The 14,613-nt window shown below is 47.6% G+C and overlaps 1 protein-coding gene across 1 annotated transcript in view; it reads left to right on the top strand.

Annotated features, from left to right (window-relative positions):
- Positions 1-3,495: 3,495 nt before the first annotated feature.
- ACAD9 (acyl-CoA dehydrogenase family member 9) overlaps positions 3,496-14,613 on the top strand; it is a 31,486-nt gene continuing 20,368 nt past the window's right edge. Inside the window, exons 1-4 of the mRNA XM_046683208.1 lie at positions 3,496-3,691; positions 8,102-8,195; positions 10,639-10,740; positions 14,167-14,273. Of these exons, the coding sequence (XP_046539164.1) occupies positions 3,539-3,691; positions 8,102-8,195; positions 10,639-10,740; positions 14,167-14,273 (456 nt within the window). The 5' untranslated portion in view covers positions 3,496-3,538. The remainder of the gene's footprint in view (positions 3,692-8,101; positions 8,196-10,638; positions 10,741-14,166; positions 14,274-14,613) is intronic.

The following is a 14,613-nucleotide window of genomic DNA, read 5'->3' as shown; positions in this document are numbered from 1 at the left end:
TAAACCCAAAATGTCAGTGGCTTAATACAATACATATTTCCTGCTCACGTAACAGGCTTTTTACTTCCACTCACATTACATTGGTGAGAATGTCATCTGGATGTAGGGGGACTTTGTGGTGTAGTCACTGGCTGGCAGCTGCCTCGCGCTGACAACTGCACACTGAGGAAGTGGGCACAATTTTTTGATTACTAGTTGTCTCTGCCACAGCAATGCCTCCAAGTCACAGACAACACAATTGAGGTACTTGCCCACAATCACACAGCTGATAAGTGGCAGAAGTGGGACTAGATCTCTTATGACCCCTAGTCCATAATCTCTTTCCTGCATCTTGCTATCTTTCCTACCTATGGTACAGGCTGTGTAGTCTAAGGGACTTTCCCAAAATGTTTATGCCAGGGTCCTATCATTTAGGAGACTACTGATTCCATACCACAGCAGAGGAGCACCAGGTGTAGGCATGGGTCCTAAGACACAGCCCCAGTCCTGTGGTCACTATTATGAACTATTTACTCCTGAGAACGCTGTGTGCCAAGAATCACAATACTCTTGTCTTAGTCTGTCCGGGCTGCCGTAACAAAGACCCACAGGCTGGGCGGCTTAAACAATTGATTGTCTCACAGGTGTGGAGGCTAGAAGTCCAAGATCAAGGTGTTGGCAGGGTTGGTTCCTTCTGAGGGCTGAGAGAATCTGTCCCAGGCCTCTCTCCCAGCTTCTTGTGGTTTGCTGGCCATCTCTGGTATTCCTTGGCTCGTAGAAGTGTCATCTCAGTCTCCGCCTTCATCCTCACATGGTGTTCTCCCTACAGGCATATGTATGTCCAAATCTCCCCCTCTTACAAGGGCCCCAGTTGTGCTGGATTAGGGGTCCATCCTACTGCAGTATGATCTCACCCTAACTCAGCTAATTACATCTGCAATGGAACACAACAGAAAATCCTATTTCTAAATATGGTCACATTCTGAGGTACTGGGGGTTAGGACTTTAACAAACGAATTTTGTGGGTACACAATTCAACCCATAACGCCCCATTACCTTTGTGGTTTTCAACATGTCACTGACTTCCATGTTTCCATAATAACTAATGTACACCAAATGGGAACGAATATACATCAAAAGGAAGTAACAGCAGACAGCATAATTTAGCGTATGAAACCAGAGTATCTGCTGAAGGACATCTCCCTACATGCAGGTGTTTGATCTCTAGACAGTAAGGTGTCAACCACTTCTTTCTCAGCAGGAAATAAACTGGTGATAAAAATCTGTGCAACTTATTTGTGAGACCTTTTATTAGGATATTGACTACTATGAGGCAGCAACCTTGACTAGACTCTCATTTTTCCAACTCATTACTGATCTTGTAGCCTTATGAACAGGAGACAAATCTAACCCTTCTCTCCAATCCTGTATAAATTTCTCCATCAGCTTCCGATTTTGCAGCTTGAACACTGAGGGATTCGAGAGTAGTTTTCTACTCGCACCACGTGCCTGAGACCCAAGGCCATGCACCCTGGTCTACCGGCACTAACGTTACGGCCAGGAGCGAGCCAGCTCGTGTGCTGCAGAGTTATGTGGGGGCACAGACACACTGACGCGATCACACCGGAAAGACACTCACACAGACTCAGTGAGGGTGTTTAAACACTGAATATGGGAAATTCTATGTTTAAAGCAAGCTGTTTAAAAACGGCATCCTATTTCTCAGAGGCGAATACTCAAGTATAAGAGGGAATGTCAGAGTGTAACCATTTTCCACTTTTATTACTATAAAACATTGACCATTTACTGTGCCAGATGCTTTCATAAGGATTATTTTACTCGATGCTCACAGGGTCCGCTGAGATAGATGGTATTATGCTCATTTTTACAGATGAGAAAACTCAAATTAGAAACTGCCAAAGTAGTGGAACTCAGAAATGTTTTCCCACCACACTCTACGAGAATACTTAGAAATTATGATTAAAATTTTTCTAATTTTCGTTTTGGAAAAGGTGCTACTGAATTTCTCATTTGTTTAATTAACGGTGACCTCTGGGCACTAAGCCGATGTGACACATTCTCAGATTACTTGATTGATGTGACTACATTTGTTTCGGCAAAAGCTACAGGGGTTTAAAGTTGAAGCCCACTTTCCACAATATCATCTTTGTTTCGCGCTTGGGATTAATTCACAAAGGCAGTGCTTTCAAACGCCTTCTTGTGAAGCTGGGCGCTGAAATTAGGCAAAACGCTGACCCCTGATGAAAAAACCAGGTGACAAGTCTTTCAAAGTTAGACAAAAGAGACAACACAGCTTGCAGAAGACGCTTCAAATATTTTGCAACCAAGAAAAGTTGCTGAGCTCTTTTTCCCTGATGTTGTGCCATCCGGTCTGCACCCGATCAAGGTCATCTTTTCCCGGGCCAGACCGAGCCGGTGGAGGCTGAGACTGCGCGCTGGCCTCCAGGAGCTCACACCACGGAGGGGCCGGTCCAGCGCCGTCCGGCCCGGCACAGCGCAGGGGGCCAGCAGAGGAGACCCCCCGGGGGCGGCCTCGAGAGGCGACCTCGGCCCCGCGGGGACGCCCCGACCCCCGGCCTGTCCCGCCCGACCCCGCCCGGCGCCCTCGGCCGCCGCTCTGCCCGCGCCTGCCCTTTCCCCTGGGGCTTCCCAGGGACAGATGTGACCCAGTTATCCAGACCTCTCTAGGGCAGAACACTCCTTTTCTTTCCCTCTTCCAAAAACCCCGTACGGAACATAGACGTATGCAGGCTATGAAGCAAAACAAAACGAGTCCCCACGCAGCCACCATCCACTTACAAAAGGCAACATTACTCGTACCGCGTTCCCCTCCAGAGGTAACCAACAGAGTGAATTTTCCTCCTGACACATGAACCACCCTAAGCAGACCGGCCACCTGAGGGCCCCGCCTCACAAAGCGGAGCGCGGCACCGGGTCGAGGCTCGCGCGCGGGCAGCAGCGCGCCCGGACGGCGCAGGCGCAAACACAGGCGCTTGCGCAGGCTCAGCCCAGCCTTTGCCGGAGCTGCCCGGCCATCCCGCTCCCCGAAGCTGGTCGCCTGCCCTTTTCCTTTCCGCACGGCTCCCTGGCGCCTCTCCTGTGCACAAGCTACTCAGCTTTTACTCTTCTGCCCCCGTTTGTTGTCTCTCTTGCTTCCCATCCTGGGGACAAGAACCCAGTGTGCCGGGAACACTCCCATTCCCTGCCTTAGTTTTACCACGTCCTCGTCGCCCAGCCGGAAAGAGGGACAAAGCGGAGGCTGCCGCTTAGGTTCCCGCACCCCCGAGGAGCTTCCCCTGGCGGCCATTTATACGAACAACCGCTGGTATTTGGAAGACGCTCCGCCGCCACCCCACGCCGGAGCACAAAACCGGCAGGCTGGCGGAGGCCCCGCCCTCGGGACCTGCGCAAGTGCAACGGCGGCGGGCGGGGTGGCCAGGGCGCGGCCAGTGGCGTCATCCGGTGGCGCCACCGAGGTGCACGTGACTGAGGCGATGAGAGTAAGGCCGAGGCGGCGGTGCAGACGACTGCGGGCAGCATGAGCGGCTGCGAGCTCTTCCTGCGTACGGCGGCGGCGGCGGCGCGTTCCTGCCGGGCCCTGGTGGCCTTCACCGCGAGCCACCGCGCGCTGCGCACCAGTGCGCCGAGCCGAGCTTTCGCCAAGGAGCTCTTTCTGGGCAAAATCGAGAAGGTAACCCCGACTCCGGGCCGACCGTGCTCTCTGCCCCGCGCTCTTCGCGTCTATCAGGAGAGACGGGGGTCAGCTTTGTCGGAGTTCCCACACCTGCCTGAGCACTGTACCTGAGGGGCGGGGCGAGCTAAAACTCCAGACTCCTGAGTCCCGCTAGAACCTTTCCCGGGCAGGGAGTCCTGAGAACTCATGGTTTTGACAAGTATTCTAGCAAATTCTTGGCAGGTCGATTTGGGAAGCTCTAGGCGAGGCGATGCAACCCTCAGTTCAGCGTTCTGGCGCCCTGCTGTGCGGGGCTTCTTCTCTGATTCCTAAACACAGCTCAGACCACGCCGCTCCTCTCTCAGCCTCCAGCGGCCCTTGGGCGTCCACAGCTCAGCCCCAGCGCCTCACCTTGCCATTAAGCTTCCTTAGAAGTCTGGCTCCAAGGTGCCTTCCTCACCTTAGCCCTTCCACGGGTCGTACAGACTAGTAGTAACCCAGCTGTGACCCAACAGTAACAGCTTGGTTGTTAAGCACTCCCTATCCTCTTATAGTTGGAAGACTGGATTTGACCTTGGCTCTGTGACTTTGAGCCCCAGTTCTTTCACCCTTCAAGTGACGTGTTCTGCCTCAAAGATGTGTCGTAAGCCCCAGTGAGATATATAGTGCGTGGAAATGCTTTTTAAACTGTAAGGTGCTGTGCATATGCAAAAAAGAGCGGAGTAGGTAGTTGCTGTTGGCTTCCCCACTTACGAGTCTTGTAATCTTGGGCTAGTCCCTTAGCTTTCCTGTGCATCAGTGTGCTAATCTACAAAATAGTGGAAGCAGTCCTTGCCCCCTCCTAAAGGTGCCTGCAAACCAAAGAAGAAATTTGTGTAAAGTACTTTGAACTTGGCTGAAGTGTTGGCTGATACTTTACTACTTAAGGAGTTATTCCATGGTTTCTCTTTAGAATATTCCTCTAATCTGTCAGGCATTACAGTTGCAGAAACTGAAACTCAGACTAAGAGTGGTTTGCCCTGCTAGGAAGTGCGAAGCTGAGTTTTAAAGTTTGGGAAACCAGTTTTCCCGGAACCTGGGGCTGTGTGGTGCTCTATCCTGTGATGATGCCTCCTAGCACATTGGTGAAGAAAGAACACAGATGTTCCATGCTTTTATTTCTCCAAGCTTCTTGCACCACCTCTCCCATCCTCACTCTCAACTGTCAACTTTGCTTCTTGTTTCATTGAAAAAATAAGTGCAGCCAGCTGAGAACTTCCACCACATTTACCTCCTCCTTCCCGCATGTGTGCCCATAAGGTCTACTATGGATGAACGCTCTACTCCTAGCAAATGCCAACCTCGTCACTAGACCCCATGCCTTCTCACCTACTCAAGGGCATCCATTCAATAATTCTCTTTTTCTCATCTGCATCATCAGTTGTTCCCTCTCTGCTGCATCTTGAACCCATACCAGTCAGGCTTTTGTCCTTAACATTCTACTAAAACTGCTCTCATGAAAGTTAGTTGTGATCTCCATGTTGTCAGATCTAGTGGTCTGTTCTCATTCTTCATCTTACTTGACCCGTCATTGGCATTCGACACAGTTCATCACTCCTGGCTTGTAAGAAACCATTCTCTCCTGGTTTTTCTCTTTACTTCATTGACTGATCCTTCTCAGTCTCCTTTGCTGGTTCCTTCTTGGCTCCTTAACCTGTAAACATTGGCCAGTGTTTCTAACTAGCCCAGTCAGAGTTGGAGTTTTATAAGGCTCAGTCTGTAGACTTTTCTTTTCGTCTACAACCCTTCCTTTGATCTAATTTAGTATCATGGCTTTAAATGGTGTCAATATCCTGATGACTCAAATTTATTTCTCCAGCTCAGATTTCTCCCCTGAACTCCAGACTATTGATAACTACTTTTCTACTCAAAAGCTCCACTTAGACGTCTAACAGACATCTCAAAGTAACCACATTCAAAACCAAGCTCCTGGTCTCCCCACCCAATCCTGTTCCTCCCACCAGCCTTCTTTATCGTAGATGGTGGCCACTCTGTTCTACTTGTTCAGGCCAAACACCTGGAGTCGCCTTTGATGCCTCTTATTCTCATAATCCACATCTAATCTGACTACAAATCAGATTTCCTCTACCTTCAGGTTGTATTTAGAATCTGACCACTTTTAAGCACCTCTACCCTGTGGCTCTGATTTGGGCCAGCATCACTGAGGTTTGAGCAGGAATGTGTCACCTGAGATGCTTAGAATAGAAAGAGCCCTTCAAGATCATCTGGGCCAGTAGCTGTTACTCTGCTCTCTGTTGGATGCTCGCTGTTCATGAAGTGCCCCCATATTACTGCAGGGACCAGTGGGGAGCTGAGTGGGAGGCTTTTGGGTGACCTCCCCATCCGCAGCCTCAATCAGAGCAGCTTGGCTGTTATCTGTTTCACATATTTGGTTTTTGCGTTAGATTTATTTGAAAAACAGGTTCCATTGCTTTAAAAAATTTAAAAACTGCTGGTAGAAGTTGAAGCCCACACTACATTCAGTTTTTGAACATTGCTACCACAGAGTCATTCCTGCACGCACTTGAGACCTCTCTCTCCCTGTAGCACTGATCTTATGGCTATAGTTGAAGGCCAGCTAGTTGCCAGGCTGTTCTCTTCTCATCTGGCGTGCTCATTGGTACCAGAATAATCTTCCTCTAACACAATCCATTGCACAAGGCCCAGATGAAACCCAGATGGGTTTGTATATTCAGCTGAGGCTCTGTCTTTGTTCCGAGAGGCTGCAGAGTGATGAGAGTCTCGGTCTATTTTTCTTCTAGACCACTTGGAGGGCAGGGCCAGGGATGGCCTTGAGGCAGGGATTCCTTTAAGTCAACTGTCGCTTTTGGACAGGGAGGCACCTGTAAGCCTGGAGTCCTGGGGCCTGAGAGGAGAGAACATTTGGGGGCGTATTGCCAGAGTGGGCAGGCTTTGGTGGCTGATTAGATAGGGAGGCTGGAGGGGGAAATTGAGGACTCCTCTGCTCTGAAGACCTTTCTCGAGTCATTTGGTGAGAGGTGCTGTGAGGAGAGGCAGGGCTCCCAGGGGACATCACTTCTCAGCAGCTGTGGGTCCAAATCCAAATAGTCATGTCGTATTGGCAGCCAGAGGGGTAGCTGGAGCCCCAAAGGCCGGAAGGGGTAAGGACACAGCAGGATGATTTCAAGCAACATATAGTGATGGCCCAGTGGGGAATCCTGGGCCAGTCAGAAACATTGGCCACTCACTGACCGCTTTGAGACAGAGACTTCAAGCTAAGTGGTTTCCAGGCTGTGAGGTGGATACGAGAGCAGAGCCAGTATCTGGCACAAATAATTACAGTTACTTCATGTTCCGGGACACATTATCTGCTTTGAACCTCACAGCTACCTTCTGAGGTATCATCTATAACAAGAAGAGTTGACACAGAAAGGTTCACTTGCCCAAGTCACACTGTAAGAAGTGGCAGAGCCTGGACTGAATTCAGGTTGATCAGCCTCGTAACTGGGCCTCCTCCCGTGACCCTGCTACCTGGCATGACCAGCACAAGTAGCAGATGTCGTCGAGCAGAGGGCTCGAGGCTGGAATGTGTGGATGGACAAGAACCTGGTGAGATGTCAGACCTTGTCATCACGGTATGCTCTTGTCAGTGGCAGCATCTTTGAACTCACAAAATAACTAACGTAAAATTTTATAATTTTAGGGGTCAGCCCGGTGGTGCAGCGGTTGAGTTTGCAAATTCCGCTTCGGCAGCCCAGGGTTCGCCAGTTCGGATCCCGGGTACGGACATGGCACCGCCTGGCAACCCATGCTGTGTCAGGCGTCCCACATATAAAGTGGAGGAAGATGGGCACGGATGTTAGCTCAGGGCCAGCGTTCCTCAACAAAAAGAGGAGGATTGGTGGCAGATGTTAGCCCAGGGCTAGTCTTCCTCAAAAAAAAAAACCATTAAAATTTTTACAATTTTAGTAAAGAGCTTTTGCACATCCATTATCTTCCAAGATCCTTACGACGACCTTGAGTAAATCTTACCTACATATTATGGGTGAGAAAATGGAAGTGTGGAGAGGTGAAGGGATTTGGCTGAGGCCACACAGTTAGCAAGCTGCAGAGCCGGGACGGAACCCACGGCTTTCGAAATTTATTTGTGGGACAGTCATCGTAACTTGTTATTGATAAGGAAAGCTGATCAAAATCAGGACTAAACCTGCTTTAGCTGGGAAGAAGGATGTACCTAGATGGTGGCGTCCAAAGTAGGATTCCTGCATCCTTAGCACCCTCTGAGGTTTGTCTTCTAATTCCTTAAGTGAATAATGTCCTGCCCACCAAATGGAATTTAGCAGTTCTTTTTCCTTCCCTTTTGACTGATATTACCACGATGGGAGGTTGCTAAAAATTAAATTTTTGGTAAATGTTTATCATTTTTAGAAAGAAGTTTTCCCCTTTCCAGAAGTTGGCCAAGAGGAACTTAATGAAATCAACCAGTTTGTGGCACCTGTAGAAAAATTCTTCACTGAAGAGGGTATGTATGATTATTTATCATTACCAATTTCCATTTTAAGGGTGATTGCTTTTGTATTTGAATTAGAAGTAATATCCATAGAGGAAACTCTCTTGAGTGTCACTGATCATGGAGAAGTAGTATCTATTGATATTTTGCTTTAAGGGTCGTCCCAATTGCTATTTGTACTTCTCAGTGTATCCATGGTGAAAAACCACTTTTAAACATTTCCAAACTGTCACAGACTGACGCTTTTATAAAATACAATAGAAATGAACAATAGAAAGATGAAATGGAAAAAAGCTGAGGACAGAGAACACACGAGCCCATTCCATCATGTGCTTGGTTGTGTGACAATGTAAAATTGCTGTAAATCTTTCTAAAGATTTACTCTCATTTTCTGTACTTTGCTTATCATGAACCAGGAGTAGTTGTGGACCAGCAGCAGCCTATAGCCTGCAGGGTCCCCCCTTGCAGTGGTCAGCCTGCCCTCGGCAAAGGCAGCTGCCTCCACCTAAGGGAGCCCACTGGGAGTTCAGTGATGAGGCTGACAGTAGTGCTCCTCCGACACTGAGGACCCCAAGACTTCTTGTTCATGTGGGTGTTGTCTACCAGTATGTGCCCTGTTAGAAATTAAAACTGCGAAATTTAAAAAAGGCTGTGTTCATTTATTACTTCATTGAAAAATAATGATAAATCTGGTACATGACGTAAACAATATTCTTTTTTAAAGATTGGCACCTGAGCTAACAACATGCCAATCTTTTTTTCTTTTTTCTTTTTCTCCCCAAATCCCCCCAGTAGATAGTTGTATACTTTTAGTTGTGGGTCCTTCTAGTTGTGGCATGTGGGGTGCCACCTCAACATGGCCTGATTAGCGGTGCCATGTCTGCGCCCAGGATCCAAACCAGCAAAACCCTGGGCTGCTGAAGCAGAACGCTCAAACTTAACCACTTGGCCATGGGGCTGGCCCCACATAAACAATATTTTTAATGAAAAATATTTCTAAAACCATAAAAAGTGGTGAAGAGTGGCATTATTTTACAGTTTTGCAAATTTTTAAAATATTTGGCTTATTAGAAGACAGCTGGATTCTCATATCTATTTCTGTATTTAATGTGTGTTATGTATCATGTAGCCCCTGGAAAACTCCTGTACACACAGAATTAGAAATTAACAAGGCAAAGACCATCTTTGTCTTATTATTAAAATAGTTTTTTTTTTTTTTTTGAGGAAGATTAGTCCTGAGCTAACTACTGCCAATCCTCCTCTTTTTGCTGAGGAAGACTGGCCCTGAGCTAACATCCGTGCCCATCTTCCTCTACTTTATATGTGGGATGCCTACCACAGCATGGCTTGCCAAGCTGTGCCATGTCCACACCCAGGATCCGAACCAGTGAACCCTGGGCCTCGAGAAGCGGAACGTGTGAATTTAACCGCTGTGCCACCGGGCCGGCCCCTGATTCCATTTATATAAAGCTCAAAAATGGAAACTAATCTATAGATAAAGAGGAAATTGGTAGTTGCCTAGGGTTGGAGATGGAGGGAAGGATTGATCACAGAGCAGTACAAGGAACCTTTTTGTGGAAAAGGAAATGTTTTTGGTTGATTGCAGTGATGGTTTTATGGGTGAACAGATGTTGGAACTCAACAAATTATATTCTTGAAATGTGTGCAGTTTATTGTTTGTTAATTATATGTGTCAGTAAAATTGTGAAAGTAAATAAAAAACGAAAGGTTTAGACTCCGTTTTGAGGAATCCATATTTCTCATTAGTGATGCAGTGTATAAAAATTTTATAATTGTAGGTTATGGTGATTTTAAAAATGTATGATAGTGATGAAGTTTAATTTGTTAAAATTTTGAAAAGCACTCTAACTTGATTCAGGCAAAAGTGTGCAGTTAAAGACCTAAGGCTAGTGATTGTTCGGTTTTACGCTAATGAATATGAGTCTTGGTGATAAACAGACTAAAGTGTTCTCAGAGCCTGTGGACTGTCGTGACAGAGGAGTGGTTTCTGAGCACTGGGTCAGTCTCGGCCCAGGCATTGCCTAGAGTTTGGCTGACGAGCTGAACATTTTAGGACAGTTCTGGGAGTTGCTTACTATCTAGTTTTATAGAAGGTACTGGTAATAAAAAAAAATTTCAAATTTAGTAAATTCCTACAGAAAAGTTTACATCTTATGAATGTATAATTTGCTGTAGTTTTATGCAATGAATAAACCCATGTGAATGGTACCCAGATCAAGAAACAGAACATTACTTGGTACTGGTATTTTTAAAACGCAATTCTTGCTGGGCTAATTAGGTGAAATTGAGCACATCCTGAATGGACCATGACTGGACAATTTCCAGTTTTGAAGTTTCTGATACTCGGGTTGTATCCTATGCAAAAACTGGTGTTTGCTATTATTTTTATAAACATAGCTTGTGTTTGTTTAATCAAGATATTTCCTCCTGGCAGTGGACTCTCAAAAAATTGACCAGGAGGGAAAAATTCCACATGAAACTTTAGAGAAGTTGAAGAGCCTGGGGCTTTTTGGAATGCAAGTCCCAGAAGAGTATGGTGAGTAAAGGAGATCACCACCCACTGGTTGCCTCTTGAGAAAGCCTTCTATATTTGTCCAAAAAAGCGCTCTGGTCAGGAAAGGTAGCCTTTAAAGGTATTTAAGATCAAGCTGTAACACTGCTGGTATGAACAAAAACACCCATTGTTGGCTAAATACGGGGTGCTGGCTGGTGAGTGCATGTGGACTGGGTAAGGGACTTCTAAGCAGGAAGAGCTATTGAGTTCTGCGCTCTTTGTCTGAGGTGGATAAGGACCCTGAAGGTGGCTGTGCTCTCTGGGTCCCTGTGGGCAGTGGAGGAGCAGTGTGTGTAACCTCAAAGCCGAGTTGGCTGATGTCAGCGTCATCTCCACCGGGAAGCCCTTAGTTCTCCCTGGCGGAGGCTTTTCCCCCAGAGCCAAGAGCACTTTGTGTTGGAGGAGTAACCAAATGGGGAGAGCTCAGGTGGAGCCCACCAGGCATGGCTGCTCATCATGGTGCGGAGGAGTAAGGCGTATAGCTATAGGGCACAAGGCACATTGAGATGGGAGATTCGACAAGCCGGAACCTTGGAACAGGGCCCTTTATCCTTTGGACTGTCTGCGTAATTCTTGCAGCATTGCAGTGATATGTTTAGCCCCAGGTGAAGACCTTGGCTTTCTCCCCGGAATCCCAGTGTAATTCTGCCTTACTACCCTTAGCCAATCACTGCAGCTTGTCTCTCTTACCTAATGCAGAGGTGGTCATCCCCGTTCTGTGGGGTTAAGGGGACAAGCAAGAAGTGCGTGTTGGGGCGAGGAATGGAAACTGTTTCATCAGAACAGGACATAGTCATGTGCGTGCAGGCATGCATGTGCACATACCATATATTTTTACTCTCAGGTCCTTTTGAGATAAAAGTGTGCTCTTGGCTCTGCAGCCTTTGCCCTGCACCCACTGCTCTCTGAGCCCTCCCCCTGGGCCTTTACTGGGGCTGCTTCCAGCTTTGATCAGCTCAGGGCCAGGGGTTCAGGGGAGAGCTGTAGGTGGTGGTGATTTAAGGGCTGGGCACATTTCCTGGCTGTGAGCTGGTCATTTGGAGGTTTAATATTTTGGGCATTTTCCCACCAGGTCGTGAGTTAGGTTTTAAACAGACCGTCGCAGAAGCCGGGAGCTTTTCTTGATGTTCTGTCTCCCTGCCTGGTTCATCTCCAGAGACTAAGGTTAGGCTGTCCTCCTGCAGCCAAGGCTGGGGGGCCCTCGATGTACGTAGAAAAAGTTTCCTCTGGTACCTAGTCTGTCCCAGTCTGAGACCAAATGTGAAAATTTAGGACAAACTAGTGTGATGCCTGATTTTCTTGATTCTGAGGCATATTTTAATCAGGTTAAATCGTAGATTATGTATATGTTTATTGCAGTGTTTTAAGCTGTTGAAAGATGTATCTGACTTGTCATCCTATGAAATACCTCCCACCACATTTCCAGACTTTTAAAAGAATTCCCGTATCTCTGCAGAATACGTAAAATAATCAGTGGGGCTGCCCCTGGGGGTGGGCATAGTGGCACAGACCTCTGCAGGGGGAGCTGAGCCACCTGTGCTTCTCTTCACAAAAATCCACAGCCTGTAGGAAGGTAGGGGAGGACTGAGCTCCTCCCAGACATCTGAGACTTGTCGGTGTTGTAAGTCACAGGCAACCGAGGAACTGTGTGCCGTAACAGGAGGGCCACCTCGAATGTTAGACTAGAAGGAAGGTGGGGTGGAGCCAGAGAGAAGTGATTGGTCTGTCATCAGCTCAAAAAAATAAGTGCCTGGAGAAAACAATTAGCCAAGGAAAGGTGCTCAAAATAGCCAGGATGGTAGTAATACGTATTTCCTTTTAGGATCATTTTGAAATTACTTCTGGTCTGATGAAAAGTACTTAATTTTCCCCTGAAACACCTTCTGTGTGAAGTTGGGCTATGTCTTTTTGCATCTGCGTGTGTTTTATGCCAGCATGGATGGGGAGTGTGGCAGTGTGACGTTGCACAGCTCTCCATCCTTATTCCTGTCTCCTAGCCTACACTCTGGCGTGAAAATGAGATGGTAATGATTTGGGGCCATTTCATTTTCTGTCTTTTTTTCTTATCCTTCCTTGGGAAATTAGGGCAACAACCTTATGTTCATGCCCAAAAAGTTGTAGGGAAGTTTTCCCAGTCTGGAGCATTCGAAAGACTGGAAACTGCTGTCCTGGAAAGTGGTGGCCTTCCCACCAGCTGAGCCTGCGTGCTCCCCCCAGCACCCTGCGTGCTGCCCAGCCTGCTGGTGTGGGGCTCCCTCCTGCCTCTCAACCTACCCCCACAGCAGTCTCCACCCACCTGCCATCTGTACCCATGTGATTGCCATCCCCCCATGATTTTAGTGATACTTGGTTGAGGAGAAAGCATCAGAAGTTTTTTTAACAAACGAAACTGACTCCTTCTGTATATGAAATGAGTAAACATGTTTGGACTGAAACAGAGGCAAGCGGTGGTTACTGCAGAGCCCAGGCCTTCCCCTGGTACCGTCACTGAACCCAGGGCACTACAGGCCCAGCTGGGCCACTGCACGCCCCTGCAGGGACGCCCTTCCATTTGTGTGAATGGCGCCCTCTGCAGATGGGCTGCGTGCTGGCTCCAGGGTCATCGCCCATACCCCTGAGTGGAGGGCCCAGCTCTACTGCGTGTCGGCCGCATGCCCGTAGGCATCAGTGTGTCATTTGTAAGATGCACATAAGGCCACTCAACCGCCTCTGGAAGTTGAAGATGAAACACAGAATACTCGAGTTCAGTGGAGTTTCTGCTTTCTTAATCTTTTTGTCTTTTTATTCCTAGAATTGTGATTCCCAGCTGGCATGATTTTGCCCTCCAGGGGACATTTGGCAATATCTAAAGACGTTTTTGCTTGTTGCAACTGTGGGGGAGGAGGAACTACTGCCATTTAGTGGGTAGCAGCCCAGGATGCTGCTGAACATCCTGCAGGGCACAGGACGGTCCCCATGACAAAGTGTGATCCGTCCCAAAATGGCAGTAGCGCCAAGGCGGAGAAACCCCGTCCTAGAGTCCACTAGATCCTGGGAGTGGGACACTGGACAGCTGTTATGTTTGTAAAGATGTGTATCTGTGACAGGACATCTTTACAACATGTTAAATGACTCTATGTATGTATAGGTATTTTTATGTTTTTGTATTAAATATTATATTTTTATTTCAAAAATATGTATCTGTATATGCTTATATGCCTAGAAAAAGTATGAAAAGATGTACACAAAAATGCTCTGAGTGATAAGTTTATGGGTAGTTTTTGTTTTCTTCATACCTTTATTGTGATTTTTTTTTTAAATGGTGATGTAGCATTACTTTATAATCAGAAAAAACCCATAAAGCCATTTGCCTTTCCTGGAGGAGTTTGGGGCTAGACCATAAGTAAAGCTGGTCTGTTGCTTCTCTAGGTGGCCTGGGCCTCTCCAACACCATGTACGCGCGGCTAGGGGAAATCATCAGCCTGGACGCATCGATCGCCGTGACCCTGGCAGCACACCAGGCTATCGGCCTCAAGGTCAAGTTTCTGGGGTTTCTGTCTGTGTGGTGCTATCTGCAGGTCTTCTGGAGTCACATGGTGGCATTAGGGCAGGAGACTTGCTCATTTTTACCAAGAAGTGAACGGGCTGGCTGTCTCAGGGTTGGAGGGCGCATCCTGCTCATGCAGCCTCGCCCTGCAGTGCCTTCCTCCTGCACGTCCTCTCTCTAGCCATGCCATATGGTGCTCAATCTTCACACAAGCCAACAGCCCTTTGATCACACTGGTCCTTCCCTTTGAATCCTCCTCCTGTCCCCATCACCTTTGACCCATCCTTTGAGACCAGGTCAGATGCCCCTGCCGCTATGGGGCCTGCCTT

This window comes from Equus quagga, chromosome 1 (genome assembly GCF_021613505.1).
Source record: "Equus quagga isolate Etosha38 chromosome 1, UCLA_HA_Equagga_1.0, whole genome shotgun sequence".
Lineage (NCBI taxonomy): Eukaryota > Metazoa > Chordata > Mammalia > Perissodactyla > Equidae > Equus > Equus quagga.
The sequence above is the reverse complement of the archived record's forward strand: the minus strand, read 5'-3'. Positions and strand labels throughout refer to the sequence as shown.